At 35.5% G+C, this 24674-nt stretch overlaps 1 protein-coding gene across 2 annotated transcripts in view; it reads right to left on the reverse strand.

Moving 5' to 3' along the window:
• The window catches only part of LRRK2 (leucine rich repeat kinase 2), a 135512-nt gene that overhangs the window by 100244 nt on the left and 10594 nt on the right, over window positions 1-24674 (reverse strand). For both annotated transcript variants that reach the window (XM_074375025.1, XM_010970532.3), the window contains exons 5-13: window positions 24270-24404; window positions 21861-21995; window positions 18656-18787; window positions 13043-13162; window positions 12413-12555; window positions 12236-12315; window positions 10801-10907; window positions 5695-5824; window positions 3132-3256 (exon numbers count right to left, since the gene is read on the reverse strand). In XM_074375025.1, coding sequence (XP_074231126.1) covers window positions 3132-3256; window positions 5695-5824; window positions 10801-10907; window positions 12236-12315; window positions 12413-12555; window positions 13043-13162; window positions 18656-18787; window positions 21861-21995; window positions 24270-24404 — 1107 coding nt within the window. The remainder of the gene's footprint in view (window positions 1-3131; window positions 3257-5694; window positions 5825-10800; window positions 10908-12235; window positions 12316-12412; window positions 12556-13042; window positions 13163-18655; window positions 18788-21860; window positions 21996-24269; window positions 24405-24674) is intronic.

The following is a 24674-nucleotide window of genomic DNA, read 5'->3' on the forward strand; positions in this document are numbered from 1 at the left end:
TTTCATCTCTGGTCTTCGTTGTATCTCTTGAAGGTCTACTATCCAGAATGGATATAATTTCCTTTCCACATAATAGGCCTTTAAATTGAACTACATGCAAGGCAGTTTGAAGGCAGGATCCATAACCTACTCATCTCCGGATACCCAGAGTTCCAAGCATAGCGCCTCAGATACAACAGCTGTTCAATATACACCTGTTGCACCAATGTGCCTTTAAAAGCGCCTATTCTGATTCTGGATGCATAGGGTGAAAATCTGGCTCCATTATTTAAGTCGTGACCTTAAAATCTCTGTATCTTATGCCTCAGTTTCATCACCCAAAAAATGGGAGGTGGGGGTGGGGGAAGTACTATCTGCCTTACGGGCTGCTGCAAGAACTTTAGAAGTTTACATACACAAAGTACTTTGAATAATGCCTGCCACATTTTTATTAACAATAAATGAGTGGGTTTTAATAGTTTCCATAGCTTTCTAAGTCACCTCCTCTCCGGATTAAACAAATTCAGTTTCTCTCATTGTTCTTAAGGATGTGGTTTTAGATTCATAATCACTTTCCTCTATACACTTTCCATTGTGAGTATATCCCTCCCGAAAGAATACACAATTTCCTCTAGAACTGACACTAAGTCAAGAAAGAACCAGTCAAATGATATTTTATTAAAATTACTAGGTCTTTATTTTTACTTTATTAGAGCAACAGGCTCAATCACTTCAATAAGATATTGTTATAGAAAAGAGGAGGAAGTAAATTCTACTAGATTGAAAAAAAAAAAAGAGAGAGACATAACACTAGTTGTAATACATGGTCCTGAACTGGCTATTAAATGATACAAATTTACTATACTGTATATCTTTGTTATAATTAAGATAATCCGAGTATGGTCTACTTCAGAAATCAATACACATACATCCGGATATTTTATAAATAACTATCTCAACTTAATGTCAAAACCAGAATCATCTTCAACCTCAAAACTACTAGGGTACCAATATTATAGTTACTCATTGATATATAGAATGGTATGACATAGTATGGTAAGGTACAGTAGGGTACACTTGTACTGTGGTAGGGTATGGAATATTCTGGTGCAGTGTGGTAATGCGGTGTGTTAGCATAGAGTGAAGTAGATGGTTAAGCGTTCACCTAACAGAGAAATGTATTTATATATTGATATGTTTATAAAATATGTCTACTAATATGTATTTCCATACATAAATTATCATCACAAAGTTAATAAATTATTTTCAAAGGCATGTATTTAATATACTTATAAACATCATTATAAAAACATTTTATCATTTAAATACATCATTTCATCTAAACTACTACTATTAATGTCACTTCAAAGTTGAAAAACAATAAAAGAAAAGAAACACTACATTCAAAACTTGGTTTTGAACTAAGAGTATTATTTTATTAACTAAGACTCGATTATTAACGTCTTTTGTTTATCTTTAAAACTCAAATCCACTCTCAAAAGAATAAGACTGACACCTTTAAGGCTAATCAAAAGGGTTTGGTTTGGTTTGGTTTTTTAAAATAGACAAAGTTCAAAAAACACAATATTTTCAAGCAAAATTATGTCTGTTACATTATATTTCAAAAGTTGCCTGACAACTATGAATGGGGTATTGTGATTCAATTCAAAATATATTTGTTGAATAGCTACTTTTGTTCAAGTTACCAGGAGATTAAAAAAGAGACGACTGAAGAAAGCCATCTCCTTGAAAAAATGTGTACTTTTTACAGAGTATACTCTTATACTTAGAAACATAAAATATCAATATGACTACAGATAATGGTAGATTTAGAAAGATTTTATTTAATAAGGACCAAAAAATGGCTTCAAAAGAACTGGGAATTTTACAGAGCAAAAGGAGTAACAATAACATCCCTAACATTCAGGAGTCAGAAAGGGATGTCAAATGTGTCTCCTAAGCATCTCTCACATCCATCCTCTCTCCTCTGTTCCTGTGCTGGACCCCCACCATGGCTCACCTGACCATCACGGCCTCCAGTCTACTCTCCTTGTAGGAAGCTCTCCCCCGCCAATCCGCCTCCACACCATGGTGTTATTGTTATAAATTGTAGATCTGGTTAGGACACTACAATTTTTAAGTGCTTTTACTAACTCTGAATTTACTTCCATTAAGAGAAGCACAAATTGCTCAGCGTTGTGTTCAAGGCCCTTCCCTCTCAGGCCTCTGCCTGTTCGTCCACACTCCACCCCCAGGCACCACTCTGCTACCACGTCACGCTTCAGCCACCCCTGACCACGTGCACTTTCTCTTTCTGCTTGACATGTCCTTCCTGCCAGGTCGGCCAGGTCGGCCTTACTCACCCTTCAACGCCAAATACCACAATCTCTGACCTACTCTTTTGAATAAATTATTTGTGCCTCCATCAATACATATCTCTATAATAGCTCCTCTTAACTGTCCGGTAATTAACTCTCTATCTGTCTACCTCTCAGCACCTATAGATAATACCGTCATATCTTCTTTTCATTTATCTTTCATACTTTTGCAGTCACCACAATGTTTAGAACATAAGAGGCACTTAATAAGTATGTGTTGAATGAACAGAGAAGCAGATGCTTTAAATGGGCTTCGGAGGAAAAATAAGGTCTTAACAGGTGTAAGCAGGGGGTAAACGTGGGAGGATGGAAGCCATTGAGGTTAATGAGTAAAAGACACATGGTTATATTTAAGACAGAGTAATTCAACTGCAGAGAGAAAGAAGGACTACAAAGAGGCAAGAGAGGAAGTGTGAAAATTAGTTAGCTGTTATTACAATTCAGATAGGGAAAAAAAAACAAACTGAAAAACTTGGACTTGGTAATGGCAACAGAAACAGAAAAGAATCAGCAGAGATGACACTCTCCTTGGAAGGAAAGCTCCATGCTACACTGCAGTTATTTCTTCTGTAAACCAATTATTGAGTTTTCTTATTAGATTTTCATGTAAATTAATCTGACTCTCCCTCTATTTTTATTTTTGGGCTTGTGGATTTGCATTTAGTTGGCAGAAACAGGTCCTTTAATTTCTTCCTAGAAAGTCTGATATTTCATGAAAAGTCAAAAAATCCCTGGAAAATGACATTTCTTCCCACAATAAGTTACGTAACTTACCTGGAACTATAAAATGTAAAATAGCTCGAAGTGCCTCCAGCTGCACTGATAACGATGTCTGATGACTTTTCATAACTGTTATTATTTTGGGGGCCACTGCTGCCATTGTATCCAGGGAGGTGTTACTGGAGATACAATATTGAAATGCTTATTAAAGGTACAACCTGGTTCTCATACAAACATCAACTTGAAACAAGTACCAGAAAACAGAACCGTTCTATTTTATTAGAAAAGGCTATATGAATTCAGTAATCTGAGCATGCATAATTTAAATTATTACTTAGTTAAATTTTGACCTCAAGAACTTAAATTCACAGTAAACGAATTTTTTTGTTTCCCAGAACTAACAACTTCCTTTGGATCTATATACATGGGTCATTGGCAACAACTCTGGAAAGTAGGAGTTATTATGTGCATTTTCCAGATAAAGAATTTGGGCCAACAGAGCTTAAATATCAAGGTCCTATCACTAGAACATGACAGAGCCAGGGCTGGAACAGAACTCATCTGACCCCCAAGTCCAGGGCTGTTTACTGCAAATCAATCTGGCTCTTCCTAATTAACACCACTGGACTTCTTATATGGGATTCTTAATTGGTTTTATTTGCACTAAACTCTTGGTTTCCCTAAAGTATTTGAGCTATTTTTCTTTTACATATAAATAAATGCCACCAGAATAGATTTCACCAGGTCCTACAGACTTTAACAGAGGCAGCCCTTGCTTTACAAAGTGCCGTATCAACTAAAACTCGTGCAGTATCAGAAGCATGTCCTCACTTCGCATGGGCCTGTGGTCCCTGACATATGGTCCCTTTTTTCCACTTTGAAGTCTCAGTTTGAACACATCTCCTCTTTGTAGTCTCTCCTTTAGTCACTGTAGTTGGGTTCACCAAGACACTGCGATTTTACACATGCCTGCCATTGAATGATCACAATGTACTGTCATTAGCTGTGTACAAATTAGTCTCCCCAACTAGACAATGAGATCTGTAGGGGCAGGCACATTGTCATAGTTAGCTCTGAATCCCCAGAACTGGTCATTCACACATTTTACATATGAGGAAAGAGCTAGAAACATTAATTGCCCAGAATCTACAAAATCATAAACTGTAGGTCATTCCACTGTGTTTTTTCCTCATTTATAAAGGTTCGCACATTGCCAGGACCATAAAAAATCACAATTTAAGATAAACTTTTCACTTAAATGTCAAGAGCAACATTTCAATAAGAGAAATGCAACTGAAAGACATAATATATAAAAACATAAATAGACAAGCTAAACTGATCTTAAAAACAATGTAACCCCATGCCTTATAAGTAAGTCTAAAACTGTGTGTGTGTGTATTATATATATATATTTCTTTGTAGTATTTCTCTTTCATTACTGATAATAATTAATTGATTCGTTTTTACTGTTGTCAATATGTATGATAACGTGGATTTTGGAGTCAAGCATACCTAGTTGGAAAACCAGATTTTCAACTATGTGTGAAGACTTGGAAAAGTAACATAGTTTGTCATGCTACATGCATTTCAATATTCATATTTAATAACAATATTAATAATAGTTATGCTTTACTGAGCGCTTAAAATGTACCAGTTGTTATCCTAAGCGCTTTGTAAAAATTAGCTTATTTAATCCTCACATTATAAACTTAAAACTTATGAGATTGTTATTACCCCTCTTCACCAATGAGGAATCTGAAATTTAGAGATCAAATACTTGGCTCAAATTAGTAGGAAAGCCAGGACACAAAAATCAGTTTTTACTGCAACATCGACGTCATTTAGTTTTTCCTTCTACACAGGACAGTTTCTAATGTAGCCTCTTTTTTGACTAAAATTTATTCAGACAATTCCATGGTGACCTCACATTCTTTGGCTGAGTAAAGGGCAAAAAGGCACTGGACACACACCCTGCAGCAGACACTTTCTGTATGAAATTCAGTTTTAGTCTTTTAAACAAGTTTTTGAATAGGTTCCTTCCCACCCCATCCCCACACTACTGGCCAAGCCACCCAAAACCCACACCACCCATCCCCAGACAAACAGTCGGTTCTCTTTGTGCCACAAACCGGATGTGTAATCTTATCATCTCTGGACACGGACTAGATGTGACTAAAAGCTTCCCCAGCTAAGGAACGAGAGCAGGAAGAGAAGACAAAGCTACTTCAAACAGAGGAATATTCATAAGTACTAATTGCGGGAAAAAACAACAATTAGAAGCCGTATCTTGGTTTTATCTTTATACCTTTCACATTCCATGATAACTTGAAAAACTGTTTAAGGTTATGGGCTGTCTAATTGTCATTTTCAAAACACAGTCAACACCAAGCACAAAGCACAAAAGCAAACCTTTAAAGTATTTCTATAATCTCAACCATCCCTTTTAATATGCAGATAAGATAAGTCAAGGTTATCTCAATGACATGAGATTATACTGCAAAATGTTTCAATCTTCAAATGCCTTATGTTTATCTTTTCTTAGCACAATGCTTAAAATATTGATATTCTGCCTGGTCCAATATTCCATATTCTCCATAAATTCATGAATATGTATTACCTTCCTTCAAAAAGATGATTTAGCATTTTACAGCCGCTTTCAGCCGCCTCAGGAGAATGTATATGCTTCTGCATTAATTCCAACACATTCAGATATATTCCTTTTGACAACAGGATTTTTCTGAAATTAACTACAAGATTTTTAAAAAGTTACTTGTAGAAATGAAAGCACATTTTCGTAATCTTACAGTAAGACATATCCTATTAAGATAATCCAAATTCACAGAAAAGTGTATGTACAAATACATATTTAATTTAAATTTCATTGACAACTTAAAGATCATTAATTTTTTTCTGTAAAATATATACCATTTCCAATTTTTTCACACTTATTAACTATTTGTTGAGGTCCTAGTGGTAAAGTTTTATTCACAGAGTAAACTGGTAGACTGTAATCCCCGTGCATGTGGAAGGAGTATTTTTGTAGATACACATTCTTAAATGCCTTCCAAAGAAAGAAAGAAACTTAAATTTTATTCTAGCATTTAAAACAACTGCACATAATCACTGCACCTATTTCAGCTAAGACACATTAACGAGTTAGGAATAGGTTCTAGTTGTGTGTGGAGGTACTGGCCATCCTCTCAGCTTTTGGTGGATACAGGAAGTGGGGTGGGACCAGGGGCCGGAAACCAGGCTAGGTTGCCTTCAGTCTTGGGCCACCTTCTCCATTTACCCCAGTGGAAAATATAGATATACGTTAATTTATTGATGAAGTTAAGTGAAAGAGGTCATGAGTATTATGTAGTTAGCTAGTAAATGAGAGAAGATGTGTAAAATATTTTATGATCTCTAAAGTGACTCCAGGATGTAATTTCTTCTCCATGGCCTACTGACTGATGGGATTTCTATTCTTAGTTTTCAAGTCTCAAATTGGGTTAACGTCCAGGACAGTGGTTGTTAAAGTGTGGACTCTGGACCAGCAACATTGTTTGGGAACTTGTTAAAAATGTAAGTTCTGGGGCCCCATATGGACCTAACGAATCATAAACTCTGGAGTTGGGATCCAGCAATCTGTTTTAACAAGCCACGTGGATCATTTCTGGTGCACACTGAAGTGTCAGAACTGCTGGTCTAGGGTAACTTCTGTCTTTTGAAGTATCTCCTTGGTTAGCATTTAGCCATTTGGGGAGAAATTACTAAGACTTCTGATGTGAAAAAATAAACAACTTCTTCTTTATTAATTAATTTAAATAATTAAAAAATGGTATTGGGGTAAAGTTGGTTTATAGTATTATGTAAGTTTCATGTGTACAACATTATACTTCTACTTTTGTATACACTACAGTGTGCTTACCACCAAAATTTTAGTTTCCATCTGTCACTATACAGTTGATCTCCTTTACATTTTACCTCCCTGTTTCCTTTACCCTCTGGTAATCACTACTCAGTCTGTTTTTTTTTTTTAATTAGTTTGTTCATTTATTTTGTTTTTTGTTTTTTATATTCCACATATGAGCAAAATCACACAGTATTTGTCTTTTTCCATCTGATGTATTTCATTTAGCATAATACTCTCAAAATCCACCCATGTTGTTGCAAATGGGAAGATTTCATATTTTTTATGACTGAGTAGTATTCCATCACATATATATATGCCACATCTTCCTTATGCATTCATCAGTTGTTGGATGCTTAGGTTGTTTCGATATCTTGGCTATTATAAATAAAAAGCTTTTGCCCAGTAAAGGAAACTATTTTAAAAAAATGAGATGGTCACCTACTGAATGGGAGGAGATATTTGCAAATGATACATCTATTAAGGAGTTCATATCCAAAATATACGAAAAACTCATACAACTCCAAACCAAAAAAACAAACAACAAAATTAAAATATGGACAGAGGACTTGAATAAAAATTTTTCAGAGAAGACTTAGGGATGGTCAACACACATATGAAAAGATGCTCAACATTACTAGTCACCAAGGAAATGCAAATCATAACTACAAAACCACCTCACATCTGTCAAAATGGCTATTATCAAAAAAAAAAAAAAAAAACCCAAAAAACCCACGAAGAATAAATATTGGTGAGGACATGGAGAAAAGGGAACCCTCATGAACTTTTGGTAGAAATGTAAATTGGTGCAGGCACTATGGAAAACAGTATGAAGGTTCCTCAAAAAATTAAAAATAGAACTACTATATGATCTAGCAATTCCACTCTGGGATATTTACCCAAAGAAAACAAAAACACTAACTCAGAAAGATAATATGCACCTCTATGCTCATTGCAGCATTATGAACAACAACCAAAATATGGAAGCAACCTAAGTGCCCAGTGATAGATAAATGGATAAAGATATGAGATATGTGTGTGTACATATATATACTCACATAATATGGAATATTACTGAGCCATGAAGAATGAAATCTTGCTATTTTCAGGGACATGATGGACCTAGGGGTTATGCTATGTGAAATAAGTCAGACCCAGAAAGACAAATACCATATGATTTCACTTATATGTGGAATCTAAAAAGCAAAAGAAATGAACAAACATAACAAAACAGAAACAGACTCATAGATACAGAGAACAAACTGGTGGTTGCCAGAGCAGAGGACAGCAGGGGTAACTGAAATAGGCGGGGGAAATTAAGAGGTACAAACTTCCAGTCACAGAATAAACAAGTCATAGGGATGAAATGGACAGCAAGGAAAACACAGTCTATACTAATGTAGTATCTTTGTATGGTGACTAGACTTATCATAGTGATCATTTTGTAATGTCTAGAAACATCAAATCACTGTTATGCACCTGGAACTAACACAGTATTGTTGATCAATTATACTTCAAAAACAGACTCAGCAGAAGAGATCATATTTGTGGTTTCTGGATTTGGCGTGGAGGGTGGTAAAGATGGAAGGGTGTGGGAAGGGGGGATTGGATAAAGGTGGTGAAAAGGTAAAACTTCCAGTTATAAGACAAATGCATGCTAGGAATGTAATGTAAAACAAGATTAGTACAATTAACACTGCTGTATGTTCTATATGAAAGTTGTTAAGAGAATAAATCCTAAAGCATTCTCATCACAAGGAAAAATTTTTTCTCTTTTATTTTCTACATGAGACAATGTATGTTCACAGAACTTACTTTACTGATCATTTCATGATGTATGTAGTTCAAATCATTATGCTGTACACCTTAAACCTATACAATGCTTTATGCCAATTATATCTCAATAAAAATAGAAGGAAAAAAAGGACAAGAGATAAGCAGTCTTTTAGAAAGTAAAAACTATACATCCTCCAACCAAAATACCACTGTCCTGCATGGAGCAGGACAGGCTTTCACTACCTCATCAGAGCAGGTGACATCTACCTGGCCATTTTAGGCAACTTACGCACTGAAACACCAGTTTAAAAAAGGAGCTGCTCTCCTGGTTGACATAACTGGTCCAATTACCAGGAGGGGACAGGTTGCTGCTACACAATGGTGGCAAGGAAGACAGTCTGAGATCCAAGCTAATCTCTAGGAGTGTCTTGATACTTGCATCCCCAACAGTAAAAGTGAATTGAAAACTACAGCAACCAATAAAAGCAGTATGACTGAGGACTCAGAACTTTTGTAGATGAAGGTTTGGGTCTCTCCAGAACCAGGAGTGACTGAAGTTCTGACTGACAACATGGGAAATGTGGAATGAGGAGATGAAGACGGAAACTGTAGATACTATGAGCAACAATGACCAACCATAACCTGGTGGCCAAGTAAAGAACTATAGGCGCATTGGCTAGTCTCTCCCATGACTGTTACATACATAGGTCAATTTGTATAAAGTAATCCCTCTCTTAAAAAAGAAAAAAAAAATGGCAGCTTAAATCTCACAAAACCATTGGTTGGTTTGTTGGCAAAGCTAAGATTTCCAGGGAGCTAAGAGTTACAGCCCAACACAGTGTTGTTTGAACATGGTAAGGGTTTATCTCTGCTTTCAGGTGCCTCACACAAGAGCAGAAAAGCCCAGTGCTCATTTTCAGGAGTGAGATCCCCATCCAGGTCTCTGCACAACAGAGGAAGGGAGACTCAAGAGCAGTTTCCCTTTCTGCCACCAACCCGCCCTGATTCATTATCCTGTCTGTCTCTGCTCTTGCCAGACCAAGCCTTTTATGACGCTTTTTCAGTGCCATCAGAGGGGCGAGGTACGAAAGGGGGAAGATGAGTAAGTGATTTTCCTCTTGATTTGACTTAAATAATCATATAAAGAAACATGCACGTGGAGATTTCTTTATTCTTTTCGCTCCACCCAGGTTCTCCACTAAACGCTGGGGCTTACACTGGTCTCTTTCTCAAGCTTGCAGTATTTTTCTCTATTTTTTTCCCTCCAAAAATATCTTTCAAGAGCTGCCAAGCCCCAATGCCTTTATGATGAGTTTTATCCCAAGATTTCCTGGCAGTATTTCCTGTTTATTTATGGGGCAGGAATCAGAGCAGCCTGAGCCTTAATTTCAAATCTCAAGAGTTCTTCCAAAGTTTTAACAACGATTGTTCTCTCCTTCATAATGCAATGCTATAAGAGTTACATGTAAAGGACTATTTTTTTTAGTTTTATAATGGGCAATTTTAGCAGATTTTATAATGATGACTGTCTCTCCACCCACTGAATTTCTAAGAAAATAGCAGGAACGGTGTATAAAGGAAAATGGGGGGAAAAGGTGACCATTCAGCAATTATTATTCATACTAAAAACATCTTACTAGACACAAGCTGAAAGTCCATTAACAAAAAATTGGTTCATAAAACAGGATACAGGCATATGCTGGGAAACTACACAGCTATTAAAAATGATAACGTGAGAATTTACATTTACCAACGCACACACAAAAAGAGAAATGTAAAGATTTGGTTATAAAAGATTGTACCATGATCCCATTTCTCAAAAAAATATAGAATATATTGTGTATGTCATGTGTGAGTACATATACAGAAGTGCAGAAGAAAAACATCAAAATGTTTACTTTCTTCCTGATCATTTTACCTATATATCAATATATCTATATAGCAGATTATATATTAACTTATTTGAATTTTTTACAATGTATTGCTTTTGCGATTTAAAAAATACCAAAAAATGTGTTTCTTTTTATTAAAAAAATACGGAGTACCTCTTACCATTTTGTTCTAACAGAGTCGACAACGCATTTGCAGATGCCTGGAAGACTTCTTTTGAAGAAGAATGCATTAGCATGGACAGCATCACTTCCCTGTGAGCCGGGAACCTGTCACAGATTCGACCACAATACTGATAGCAATCATTTTAACAATTAGCTCAAATAGTCACTTACTGCTATCTAATCTCTCTAACAACAAATAAGGGCGTACAAACAATATTTTATGCCACCCCGACCTACGAGAGAATTATAGTTAAACAGTTTTATATTTAAAAGTTAGATTCAAATCCATTAAATACTAATAAACTAGGACTTCTGTTTCTTCAAAGCAGATAAGCGACAGAGCGGGAAAAAAGACTCAGCAGATACATGAACAGGTGCTAACAGCTCAGAGATTAAGTGAAAAAAAAAAAAAGATGATGGAATCAAGAAAGGAAAAATTTAAAAAACTAAAGCAGCAAAGTAAATTTTTTAAATGTAGAGCATAGATATGTTTTAATGATGTATTTATTTTAACAATCGCCTATGGATTTTGAGGAATTAGTGTGCTACAAACTGAAACTTCTAAACTAAAACATGAACCAGTCTTACTCTAATTTCTTTAAAAGACTGCACAAAGTGGGTTAGAATGCTGGTTTGACATATATTTTCCAAAAATTACTGCTTCCTTTCAAAACGGAGACATTTAAATAAACAGCCTCTGTGTCATTAATTCCCTTCTGGCTGGCGGCGGATCATTACGCAAACAGGCTGTCAGGATTTCAGAATATTACTATTTGAGTTTACAAGATAAGTCATTCAAATTTTAAAATCCAGAGGGTATGCAGAGCAAACAGTAAAAATATAAGGGATTGCTGATGGACATGAAACAAATCTGATTACACACAAAACTCCTGGTTACAGTGTGTACCCTTGGGAGAGAGGGCTGGTTCAAATGATGCTCCCACAGAAAGCACCCTCAGGGGCTAACAGCTACAAATGACCCTCTCAACACTGCCGCAACAAGTGGGGACCACTGCAGGTTTCTACCCACAGCCAACTCCTCAGAATGACAACCGCTGGCTAGAAACCATGGCAGACAGGTCACAGATAGCTCTGCCATTTCCATCACTTGAGATTAATTAATATGGCATTTTTAAACAATCAGCCAGGAAGTTGCAAGGTTCTTTCTTGATGACTCATAATTTACTGAATGACTCTTGATTCTAAATCTTTCAGTAATGAATCCCAAACACACCAACTTTTTTTAACTAACTACTGAAGGCAATGGGATCGAAATATTATATAGACTCACAGTTATTTGGTGGCAATACTTAAAACGTAAATGCCTACATCAAAAATATTTCTAACAATAAAGCTGCAGTTACGATATTTCATGTGGACTGACTGAAAACATAAACTGAAATTTCCTATCATACAAAATCAAAACTACTGACTGGCCATCTTCATCTCCAATCTTCTCGTGTAAACTGTTTTGATACATGAGGAGATTGTTCAGGGCCCAGCATGCGGCCTCCTGGATTAGGGGAGGAAAAAAAGAAAGCTGTCAAAAAAATAAATTATTGAACAAATAATTTTGAACAACTCTAAAATTTACAAAAATGAGTCCAAACCTGCACATGCTTGTTCTTTCTGTGCCGTGTCAATGCTTTGTAACAGGCTTCCAGCCAAAACAACTTTTCTTCTTCCTCCTCCTCCTCATTCTCCTGATGCTCATTCTTTTCCTCTAAGTCTTGATTTAAGAAAATGGTCTCAGCTTGAAAAATAACGTAAACATATGATTTTCTTACAGTTTGAACGGCTAACTGTAAGTCCATGTTTTGAAACATTCTCAACAGAGTGCTATATTCTTTGGTAGTGGGCTTGGCTAGTTAAATGACTTTGTTAATATATTTCACACTTCATAATACAGCTCTCCCCTCTAGATAAATTATCAAATGAGGAAGAGGGTATCAAACAAAACTAATAGATGAGAGGAAGATTAATTATGAAGATTGACTGCCCAATAATAAAGCTAAATCAAGGATGCATTTATTGACGTCTGAACTGAGAAGGGTGTACTTACTACAACTGTTATTTCCCTTGAAAGTATCCTCTATTGGGAAATGAGTTACATTAGGACAGAGAAGGCATTTAAGGCTTCCTTCTCTACAAATGACTTGTTATAATGTTACCTGGTTATAAAGTTAACATTCAAGATCAAACGCATCTGTAAGAATTTCCTTTTTAGTAAAGCTACTTACTGAGGAGCGCCAAACAGCTGAGTGCCGCAATCTGTAAGTCTGCGTTCTTTGAATATCGCTGCACGGCTTTTACCACGAACTCATGCACCTCGTTTAACACCAAGATATTAAAAAAATTACCTGAAAGTTAAGTGAGATATTAGCGGAATTCTCATCCATGGAACTTAAATTACCTTTAGTTACATAACAGTTTATTTAAGTCTCTCTCTCTCTCTCTCTCTATATATAGATATATATGTAAAACATTTAAGTCAATGAATTTGAGCAGTGATGACTATTCTTAATGGTATTAAAACATATTTACTTTAAGTAAAATAGCTCAATAGGATTGTATAAAGTATTGAAAATTTATTTCATGCAGTCATTCAATTATCTTGCTTAGACAGTGGAACTGACCAGGCTCAAAAAAAAAAAAAAATATATATATATATATATATATATGCTTGGGTGGTATTAACTTTGTGTTCTCTGATTCCCTCTCATGTAGTCATCATACAAAACAAAGTGTCTATTACGTATGGCATTACAATATTTAGTATCTGTAACACCTTAAATTTCCTGCCTTCTAAAAGATGGGGGGAGAGCTCTCCCTTTAATGAAGCTCTCTCTTCATTAAATGCTTTTGCTGAAACATTCTTCTTTCATGTAAAGAATATTGTTCAGAAAACTCACTGGCACTTGATTTTGTCTATGATAATCTTAAAATAAAAATAAGAGACTATGCCACTACCTGTAACCCAACGCAGGAAGAAGTCCCACACATTTTTACACTTGTTCTTCTGATCATTATACAAAAGCCTAAATCCTTCCAAGGAAAGGATTTGTAAATGATAGTTCACAAATATGTGTCTCCTTCCACTCAGTTCTCCGTAACTAATAGTCACCAAGCTTCCTTCCAGGAGTAAGAATGGAACTCCTGTACATGTAGTTCAATGATCCCTGAGACACACAGCCAGAACTGAAAAAGATCCTAGACCATGAAAACCCTAATTATTAGTCAATGGCTTCAAAATCAAGACAGTTCAATGAGGCACAGCTCTTGGTTATCAATGCCTCCCTATGTTCGCGCCTCCCCCGACACTCACTCATTAAGCAGACATTTTACTCCCCAGCCCTTAGTGGTCTCTAACACTGAGAGGCATTTCAAAAAAAGTTCTTTTCCTCTTTTACCAGCTTATCTAAACGTAGGCTGTCTCACCCTCTTTTCCTTACTATTATGCCCATTGCACTGCCAACAGCTGCTCTACCACTGACCAACTGGGTGACTCCAGGCAAAACCAATAAGACCGGCCTTATCTTATATTCAGACAATATAGGTGAAAATACATGGTCAACTGTAGAAGGCCTTTAAATGTATTAACCTCATAATTATATTATATAATTTGACAAAATGCTAAATACGTATTTATTGACTTTGGGTTTTCATTTTAATTATGAGGAGGAAGTTAAAAGTTTTATCCAGTTTCTTTGAAACAATAATGGGGACAATAAATTCTCTAGTCACTAAAAAAAAAAAAAAAAAAAAAATCCTTACCTAAAGATCAATTTGATGGCTTTTATTTTCAAAAAAAAGTTACAGAACAATATCAAACTTATAAAAAATATGACTGTTTAATATGGTTTATTTAATTTCAGCAGTATAATATCAATCATTCTTAAAGTGCTATTATAGACCTAATTTGATAGTCAAGTACCATTTCCTAATCATGAGTTAAAAACCACTTCTGCCTTTGACTCATTTAAGGGATTAAGGTAAACTCACAGCCTGAATATAAGTTATGCAAGTTATGACTTGAGAGCGGTAAGCTGCAGAACATGAAACAGAGAACCGCTTATCAGTGTGCTACATTATTAGCCAGATTTAGGAAATCACCTTTGGAATTATGTTAAAACATTCTCAGATATTAGCTAGCTTGCACAACTTTGTCCTTCTTCATGAAACTATGAGGAAAAGAAATAAACTAGTAAATGGCTACAACATTTTAAAAGAAATGCTTTGTTTTGTTCAGGGATGCAGAAATCTGGATTCTCAGCCTGTTTTCACTCCTCCCTGACAACATGATCTTGGGTAACATACACAGACCTGCTGTAACAGGTCCTCATCTGCAAATACTGACTTAATAACAATATCACATCTCCCAGGATTGTTTCAAGGATCAAAAGAAATAAATTATATATATATATGAAACTTATGAAACTACTTTAGAAACTATGAAAGAAATGTACAAATGTTAAGACATTATTTTCATCTCTCCATAGTTTTGGTCATATGCTAAGCATTCAATAAATGTTTACCGTGGAAAGAAATAAACTGAAATTGTGCATGCAAATTACAATTCAATTTACAAAAAACTTCATTTTAACCAAAACTACCTAGGGACATTCCTAATGCTAAAGATCAACGGCAGAATTATACAAATTCTGAATTATATAGGAAATACAGTCATATTTCTAGAAGTGAAACTATAATTTAGTACAATAAAATCTTAAAAATGAGTTTTTTCAAATGAATTACGATGTTTTTTCCCAAGGTGGTAGTGATGAAAAGTTGAATGTCTATTATAATAATCCTGATTTTGCACAAAACATTTCTGGTGATCCTTTTCAGAAAATGTTGTCAGAAACAATTTCCGACAGTTAAGGATCCTACCTTATTATTCACCAACCATTTACTTTTTAACGCTTGGTTCTGCTCACAAAAACATCAAGGAAATCTCTCAGGTGTGTACCGAGGGGGTAGGGGAAGGCTCAAGAAGGAGCTGTAACAAGAGCTGTGAGCTGAAAGCAAATGGACAAACCAGAGTAGCCTTGTGGGAAAGTATGGTCACTGCGATCAACAGACTAGCCTTGAACTCGCCCCAAAGTAGGGTCGATCAATCAGTCTCCAACTTTAAGCTGGGACCTTAAAAAGATTCCAAAGTGCTCCCAGGTCAGTCTTGCACCTTGGCTCCTGGCAAACATCTCTGGAAGAAACGTTTAGGTCCTCAGGATTCTCAAGAGATTAAATTCCACCAAAGAGAAACTCACAAGCATACAGGAAAACAAGACTCCAGACAGACAAGCAGTCAGCATACGAGCAGTCAGTTTAAAATCTCAAAAATATTGGAATTGTCAGATACAGAACACAAGATAGCTATGTACTGATGATTAAAGAAATGATAATTAGAAAAAAAGCAAAGAGAAAGGGGGTAAAAGAGTGAATAAGCAGTCAAAAGCTATGCGGCAGATTTGAAAATAAAGAGATTTTTTTTACAAACGGATAAAAAAAAAAATCTAATAAACGACCAAGTTGAATTTATTACAGAAGTACAAAGTGTCTTACTATTAGAACACCTGGGGGGAGGGTATAGCTCAAGTGGCAGAGCACATGCTTAGCATGCACAAGAAGGTCCTAGGTTCAATCCCTAATACCGCCTCTAAAAATAATAAATAAATTAATCTAATTACTCCCCCCCAAAAAATTCTGTAAATAAACATTTCTGAAAAAAAAGAAAACTTGTATATGTAATTCTAATTCTCCATATTCTCAAGATAAAAGGAAAACAAATGATCTTAATCTCTTTTAGTATTTGATAAAATTCAATACTCATAATTATGTTTATAAAAAGTCCACATATAAAAATACAAGCAAACAAGAAACAGAAGGAAACTTGTTAACTTGATGAAAGCTATTTGTCAAAAAACAAACAAGATTAACAACAACAGCAACAAAAAACCTTATAATACGCACTCTTCTGCATGGGAGCATATTAAAACATTCCCTTTAAATTCAAGAAAACGACAAGGATGGCTACTGTCACTCGTTCTATTCAACACTGTACTAGTAATTGTGGGCTATGCAAGAAGACAGGGAAATCAAATTAAATTAATTACTACACAGAAAACCTAAGAGCATTTATAAGCAAATTTTTAGAATTAGTAAGAATTTAGGTAAGATCAATATGCAAAAAATCATTTGCATTTCTTTATACATACACAGCTTAAAAATACAATTTTAAAAGAGATACCATTTACAGTAACAAAAATAAGGTATCCAGAAATAACAAGATGTACAAGACTTGTACAGAAAAATTGTGATGTAAAAGTGTCAGTTCTTCTTAAATTGATCCATGTATTCTGTACGGTCCCAATCAAAACTCAAATGGAGTTTTCCAAGGCACTGGACAAGTTAATTCTAAAATTATATGGAACAGTAAAGGCCCAAGAAAAAGGCCAAGCTGTACCCAAGAAAGAAGAAGGTATGAAGACTTGACCTACTAGCTTTTCCGGTATCAGGACTTGTAGAGCTGTAATAATTTAAACAGCTTGATATGGATCCAGATAATCAAATTAACCAACACAACACAACAGCAAAAACAGAAATATATATTATATATTATATATTATAGACCTATAAATAATACATATATACATTATATACATATATACTCAATGTATGATACCACTGGGAAATGGATGAACCATATAATAAATTATACTCCCCATATTATAAAAAAGGGAGGGATTGAATTCTTACGGTTAAAAAAAAAAATTCCAGACAGATTTGAACACTTTAATGCTTAAATAAGAAAGACTGGGGATAAAATGTGGAATACATCTGTTATCTTAGGCAAAGGAAGAATTTCTTAAAATACATAAAAAGGGTAAGTCACAAAGCAACTGATTATTAAATTAAACTATATTACAAAAGCCACCATAAAGATGATAAAAAGCTCACCAATCAAGAGAAGATATTTTCAATACATATAACCAACGGGTAAAACATTATCAGCCCGAACTATGAATTTTTAAAAAGACAGACTCTACTATGGAAAAATAGAAAAAGGCAAATCAGGTATTTCACAAAGAAGGAAGCACCAATAGCAGAGAAATATTTGAAAAGATACTCACCTCCATTTACATTTTCATAGCAACACAGAAGATAGTAGCATAAAACAAGAAATAAACCAAATGTCCATGGATAGGAGAATGGATACATAAATTGCGGTTTATCCATATAATAGAATACACATACAATTACATGCAAAATTATTCACAAGTCCTATAAACATAATGTTAGGTTTTTTTTTGAAAACTGCAGAAGACAATATTCAGCATAATGCCATCTTTATTAAGCAAAAGTGAGCAAACATTAGCAATTTTGTTTAGGGAGATATGTGAATGCAGTAAAACTTAATCTAGAAAGCAAAAGATTTATTAACCCAAAACTCTAGAGAGTGTTAACCTCTGGAGAAAGCGGAAGAAGGGTGGAGCCCAGAGGAGCTTTATCAGCATTGGTAATGTACTAACACTCAAGTTGTGTGGGGAGTTCTTTTGCACTGTGCTTTACATTTTCTATACGTTACGCTTATTCTTTTGCACGTATCAACCATTTACATAATAATACGTTAACTACAGCACTAACAATAAGACTTCTCCTATATTGCACACGTTTATTTTTGACACTCCTTTTAAAATTTCACCCAAGCACGGCAGAACAGTTTGCTACTTTATACTATTTCCATCCAATGCATGTCAAAATGCTACTTACCCATCAACATACAACATACATATGCCATATATGCTTACATCATATAAACTGTGGTACTAAATTAACCAAGAGTTGTAACTTACCTAATGTAAGCCTATGCAGCAAGCAGCAACTCACTTCTTGAATTTTTTCATTGATAGGGAATGCTTTCATGGCTTCTACCACAATATTATAACATCTGACATTGCCACTCATGAGGACTTCAACATTATTGCCTAAATTTAAAGAAATAATAATTATCAATAAGGTAGTAATCTCCCCTTTGAAATATGCATACAAAGATGCCTTATATAGATTTTAAATGTGTGGCAATATAATGGTTACATTTCCAAACTTAAATATCATGTACTGTCAAATAGCTATAAAAAATACTATGTCGTTGAGTGCTAATATAATTGGATTTAGGACTCAAACATTAAGGGAAAGTTGCTCTATTCCTGTTTCTTGGCTTTAAAACTTAAAGTAAAGGGAAAACTGAGAGTGCTTTTTAAGTCAAAATATGCGACGTCTTGGCCATAAGTTTTCAAATAAATGAATTTGGGGCTTGTTTCCTAATGAGGCATCATTCCATTAGATGATGGCTTTTTTGTAAATTTTTTTATTGAAGTATAGTCAGTTATAATGTGTCAATCTCTAGTGTACAGCATAGATACATATATTCATTTTCATATTCTTTTTTATTGTAGGTTACTACAAGATATTAAATATAGTTCCCTGTGCTACACAAAATAAATTTGTTTATCTATTTTATATATAGTAGTTAATATTCGCAAATCTCAAACCCCCAGTTTATTCCTTCCCACCCCCTCTCCCCCCAGTAACCATAAGTTTGTTTACTATGTCTGTGAGTCTACTTCTGTTGGGTAGGTAAGTTCACTCGCGTCTTCTTTTTACTTTTCATTAGATAATGGCTTTTCATTGTTCCTTTTCCTCAAACCAACAGAAAGCAAATCAAGATTATATCACATAGTAGACCAGCTAGACTCAGCTATGATCTATTTCCTGCTCATTTCAAGAGGGCAGGAGAAGAGCCGCCGGCGTACAGGCAGCAAAACCAAGCTTCCCTAAGGCTCTGAGACAGAAGGGAAGAGAAGAGACGAAGGGGAGAGGGGGCATAATATTAATATAATGGCTAAGGGACAAACAGGTGAAACACAAAGGAAGGAAAGAATCCACTGGGAAAGGCAGTTAAATCAATAGAGAGACGAAGTGTGTGAACCTATGTGGAGAAAACTAATTTATATCTGAATGAAATGTTGACTACTCTTAAAACAGACCCCAAAAAAATAGTATTTGCAAAGCATTTTCCTTTCTTTTTTTGGCACAGCCAAACTCACCGTTTTCCAAACAATATATTTTTAATGTTTATGTTATGTTTTAAGAAACACTAAATATGGAAAGACACGTTGTAATGAAAGGAAATGGCCTCTTAAAACAATGACTTGCTTCTACTCAGAGTCGCAGGTATGATTTTGCTCTAGACCCAAAGGCAAACTTTAAAACACTTGCTTTTTTTTTATTTTTAGTTACTGCTTTCTTTAACCTTTGCATTATGAATCAGCACATTTTACACTGGAGTTATGTCAGATGTGGGTGGAAAAGAATGAATTTCAAAATAGCCCCAAATAAATAAATAAATGTATAAATCCAGCAAAGGAAAAGTAAAATGAAAAATATATTCGGTTTCCTGGCAGTAGATGACTCAGAGAAGTTTAAATGTCCATTCTCTACTGCTTGTATTGTTTGTCTTCTGAGGGGGAGGTAAGTAGGTTTGTTCATCGATTTCCGCTTGGAGGAGGTACCGGGGACTGAACTCAGGACCTCTTGCGCGCTGAGCTTGCACTCTACCGCCGGAGCTAGACCTTTTCCCCCGGTTCATTCTCTATTACTGTTCTGCCCCATCTACTTTTAAGTGCTTAATTTTCCATGGATAAAAAGGTGGATTTTACAACCGTCACCAAAAAAAGGGCAATCTTTCACTAGGGGATTGGGTCTTTACTGAAGTCTCACATCTGCAGATTTCCATGTCTGAAATCATATATACATATTATATGTAATATACTACACACATATGAAATACAGATTATGTAGTAATACTGTCCATGTTTTTACAACACTTACCACAGTATATTACCAGGTACTATTCTACATTTTTCACATTATTTAGTCCATTTAATCCTCACAATGTCACGTGTGTGAAGATGAAAACATTACCAGATAAATGCATGTGTGTATCCTATACGCGCTCAAACAGGTAACACATGAAATACAAAATGTTTATGTGCGTTTACAAAAGTAATAGAAATCTGAAGCATTATTTTAGTCCATTAGCAATCATTGGTAGCATACACAGCTAATTAATTTCTTCTTATTTGTACTTTCTTTTTTGCTGTAAAAGTGGCTAGATTTCAAAACATCACCAAAATGCTAAACAACAGGGGGGAGGGTACAGCTCAGTGGTAGAGGGCCTCCTAGCATGCTGGAGGTCCTGGGTTCAATCCTCAGTACCTTCATTAAAAAACATAAATAAATAAATAAACCTAATCCCCACCCCCCACCCCCAAAAAAACCCACAAACAAACAAAAAAGTGAGAAATCAATATGCTAAACAAGAATCGCAATCAAGTTCAAACTACTTCCTGAGGCTTTTCAGGCCCTTTACGATCTGGTTATGCCTCCAGCCTCATCCACTGACTCTTACCAAGCCCTTTCCCCGCTGCTATTAAATGGCCCACATGGGGATGCTCAGGGCTGTGCGTGGGCATTACACACACGCATGTACTTATAAATGCACAGCCTGCTGAGCTACTTTTAGCTTCCAGAATGTACTATGCTCTCTTCTGCTCCAGGATCTTTATGCTTACGATGCGCACTGCCTGGGACACTTTGTCTGTCTACCTAACCTCACACCGCCATCATTCAAAACTCTGCTGAGAGATCTTGCCTCACTCTCTGTATGTTCTCACAACGCGAGATACTTGTGCCAATGCTTGCCTTACGTTACTCCGTCATCACCTCCATGCTTATCTGTATCTGGTGTGCTATTGTGGGGTCTGAAAAGGCAAGAAACACCTTTGTGTTTTCTGCTACTGTTTCTCCAGCAACAAGGCCAGAGCCAGCAGCAGCATCGCCTCAACACATTAAAATTAATTAAATGAATAAGTAAGTGAATGCGCTGAGTACCTACAAGGTTCTAAATCATAAAAATATTTCTGAAACACACTCAGAAAGAAGATCTATTGTAATTTTTCAGATTCAAGAAAGAAATCATGTATACAGGCTACTTACAAGGAATCGCTAGGGAATGTAAACAGTGCAATACATGCAGCACAATTTCCTCTTCATCCTTAAAACTGTTTAACGCACTTAGCAGTATCATATAATCTTTATTTTCGACAAATTCAGTCAGTTGCTCCTCTGAAACTAAAAAGCAAAAGACACAATACTGAAAAAGCTTTAACTTGCCACAAATGTTTTATTGCTCAAAAATACAGCATTTATGACAGTTGTCTAAGACACCGTAGAAACGAAGATGTAAATTAAAAATTATATTTTAGCAAAAAGCCCTTCCTAAGAATTGTATAGTGGAAAAAAAAAAGGCTATTGAGCTTAAAATAATTTTGTCTTGATCTACATTAGTTATTCCATGTTTTGAAGTATAGTGACCAAACAGTTCTCAGAAAAACAAAATTATTTATAATTTCATTTGAAAGATTCCAGAGAAAACGAATCAATGACTAATCAAGATGGCAGACGGAAGTGTACATATCACAGTACTTAAAAAGGAGTGGTTTACGGTACAGCGTTGAAGGGGAGCTCAGCTAAAAGCATCCGTTCAAGAGGGATGAACGTTAGCAAATGACAAGTAATTAGATTTTGAAACACTCTCTCTTAATGGTCTTGATTTCATCAGAGATCAAAACTTGTCATTATTAATTTCCACAATTAAAGTCTTCTGATCAAGCCAATGAGTTTCACTTGGAGATATTTTATTGGGTGGGAACTTCAACAACATGTGTAAAAATCTGCTTTACCGAGCCTGAGAATGACAGTGACATAAATGTCAGAAAATGCAGCACTCTTCAGGCTCAACATTACTTTTTATTTTTCAACTTGATACCAATGGCCCATATAATATAATGTGAAACTGATCCTTCTAGTATATGGGGAATATCATCACACTTTCTCACTTTCTGAAACAGTTTCCACAACATTCTATCAAATTTTGAAAACTAACTTTACAGCTACCACTGTGTCCCAGGGAACCTGATATTCCTGAAAGCTTCAGAAACGTTTCTACTCTACATTTACAATCGTAATACTGTTAGTCCTGATGATCTTTCTACTGAGTAACATCTTTTTAACATTCCCTGGTGCTTCTGCCTGTGTCCTAGGTGGGTTCCACGATGCTGGTGAGAGAATGATGTAATTAACTCATCTTTCATGAATAAGAATGTGCCCATAAACTGCAGCACAGACGACTAAAGGCCCTCGAGACAATAATTCCTCAAACTCTATTCTGCCCAATTCTTATCAAAAGCTTAGTTGCAAGATATTACATTTATAAAAGACTGCCTGAAGGACACACACAGTTCCTCCACCAACCCCGACCACGAGAGAGCAGAGGCCCAGGCTCATGCTGTTCTGACTCTTAATAGTGTCTCTTTCACTGAAATACACTTTGTATTCCTTGCAAAATGTGTGTATTTTATCATCCCATGGAAGGAAACTCAGGGACGATTTTTCCCAGGTCTCCCGAGAGACCGATTGCTTCTTCTGATAAATGGGTTTACTTTTATCTCAAGAAACTTTGTAACCAATGACATTTACCCCCTTTTCTTTGTCTTATAAGAAGCAAAGAACCAAATTTCTGGTCCATTCTTTTGCAAATACATAGGAGTAAGCAGTAAATTTAACCTAGCTTCGTATCATTTCCCCTTCACCCACTTCCTCATTCAGTTTTTGCCTCTAATGTATCATAAATACTCCTAAGCTATTTGAAGTCCTTCTGGAATGAGACAGGGAATTCAACAGTATTAACTGCAGGCACTGCGGGCTCTCACCATGATCCAAAAGGTGCTCTCAAGAAACGTGGTAAATTGAGCTGTAATAGGGGTAACTGGCTGTATGCCCTCAGGCAGGTTGCTTATTTCACCTCGCTGATTCATTTCCTCATCAAGTAAGTAGAAGGACTAAAGGTTCCAACAACTATAAAATTACATGGTAATCTCTGTCATCAGTCTCGGGGCCATATGATAAAATACATATTAGTCTTTCTCCTAAGGGACACTTTGTAAACCTCCTGGTTCTTTATACAGAGCCTTTAAGAATTTCTAAAATCTCTGGTGATGACTCAACGTCATAAACACAAATCTAACCTACGCTTGGCTTCAGTTTTATTTTTTCTTTCTTAACACCCACACATCTGGTTTGCAAAGTGAACCTATGCCTTGTTAAGCAATGGAAGAAAGTCCAATGCAATGCATTTGTAGTCCATGAATGCAATTCCTTCCACAAAAACAAGCAATGTTTCTGAATTAACCCCATTACTTATCCTTGACTGGCAACTCCCACCTTTTAATAAATAGTACAATTTTAGACATTTTCTTATTATCATAATTATATCCTACTTTTCCCATTTTAAACCCTTTTTTCTTATATAAATATCAGAATAAAGAATTCAACATTTTTAAGTACCTTTTTCAAACAGCACATGTAAAGCTTTGCATCCAAGTTTCTGGATTTCATCATTGGCTGAAAATGTGCGCATGGCATCAAAAATTAACAAGAAAATATCATGTTCTTCCTCCAATATCAGCAAAGTGATTTTACCTATTTTGAAGAGAACAATATGCCCCAAGTAAATAGCTGCTTTAACATTTAATGTGTTAACACATTGTAAACTGATATTTCAACTAAAAAAAAAAAATTTCATGTGTTAATTTTAACATGAAGACTCTGAATGATCTACGGACTTTTTGATAAACCACTTAATTGCCTCAGATGTTTGACCTATCAAGGGCTACGACCTTCCTAAATGAGATAAATTCTCAGTACGCTTTACTATAATTTTATGATTCTTAATCAATACCCTTAACCAAG

The sequence above is a fragment of the Camelus bactrianus genome, chromosome 12, assembly GCF_048773025.1.
Source record: "Camelus bactrianus isolate YW-2024 breed Bactrian camel chromosome 12, ASM4877302v1, whole genome shotgun sequence".
NCBI lineage: Eukaryota > Metazoa > Chordata > Mammalia > Artiodactyla > Camelidae > Camelus > Camelus bactrianus.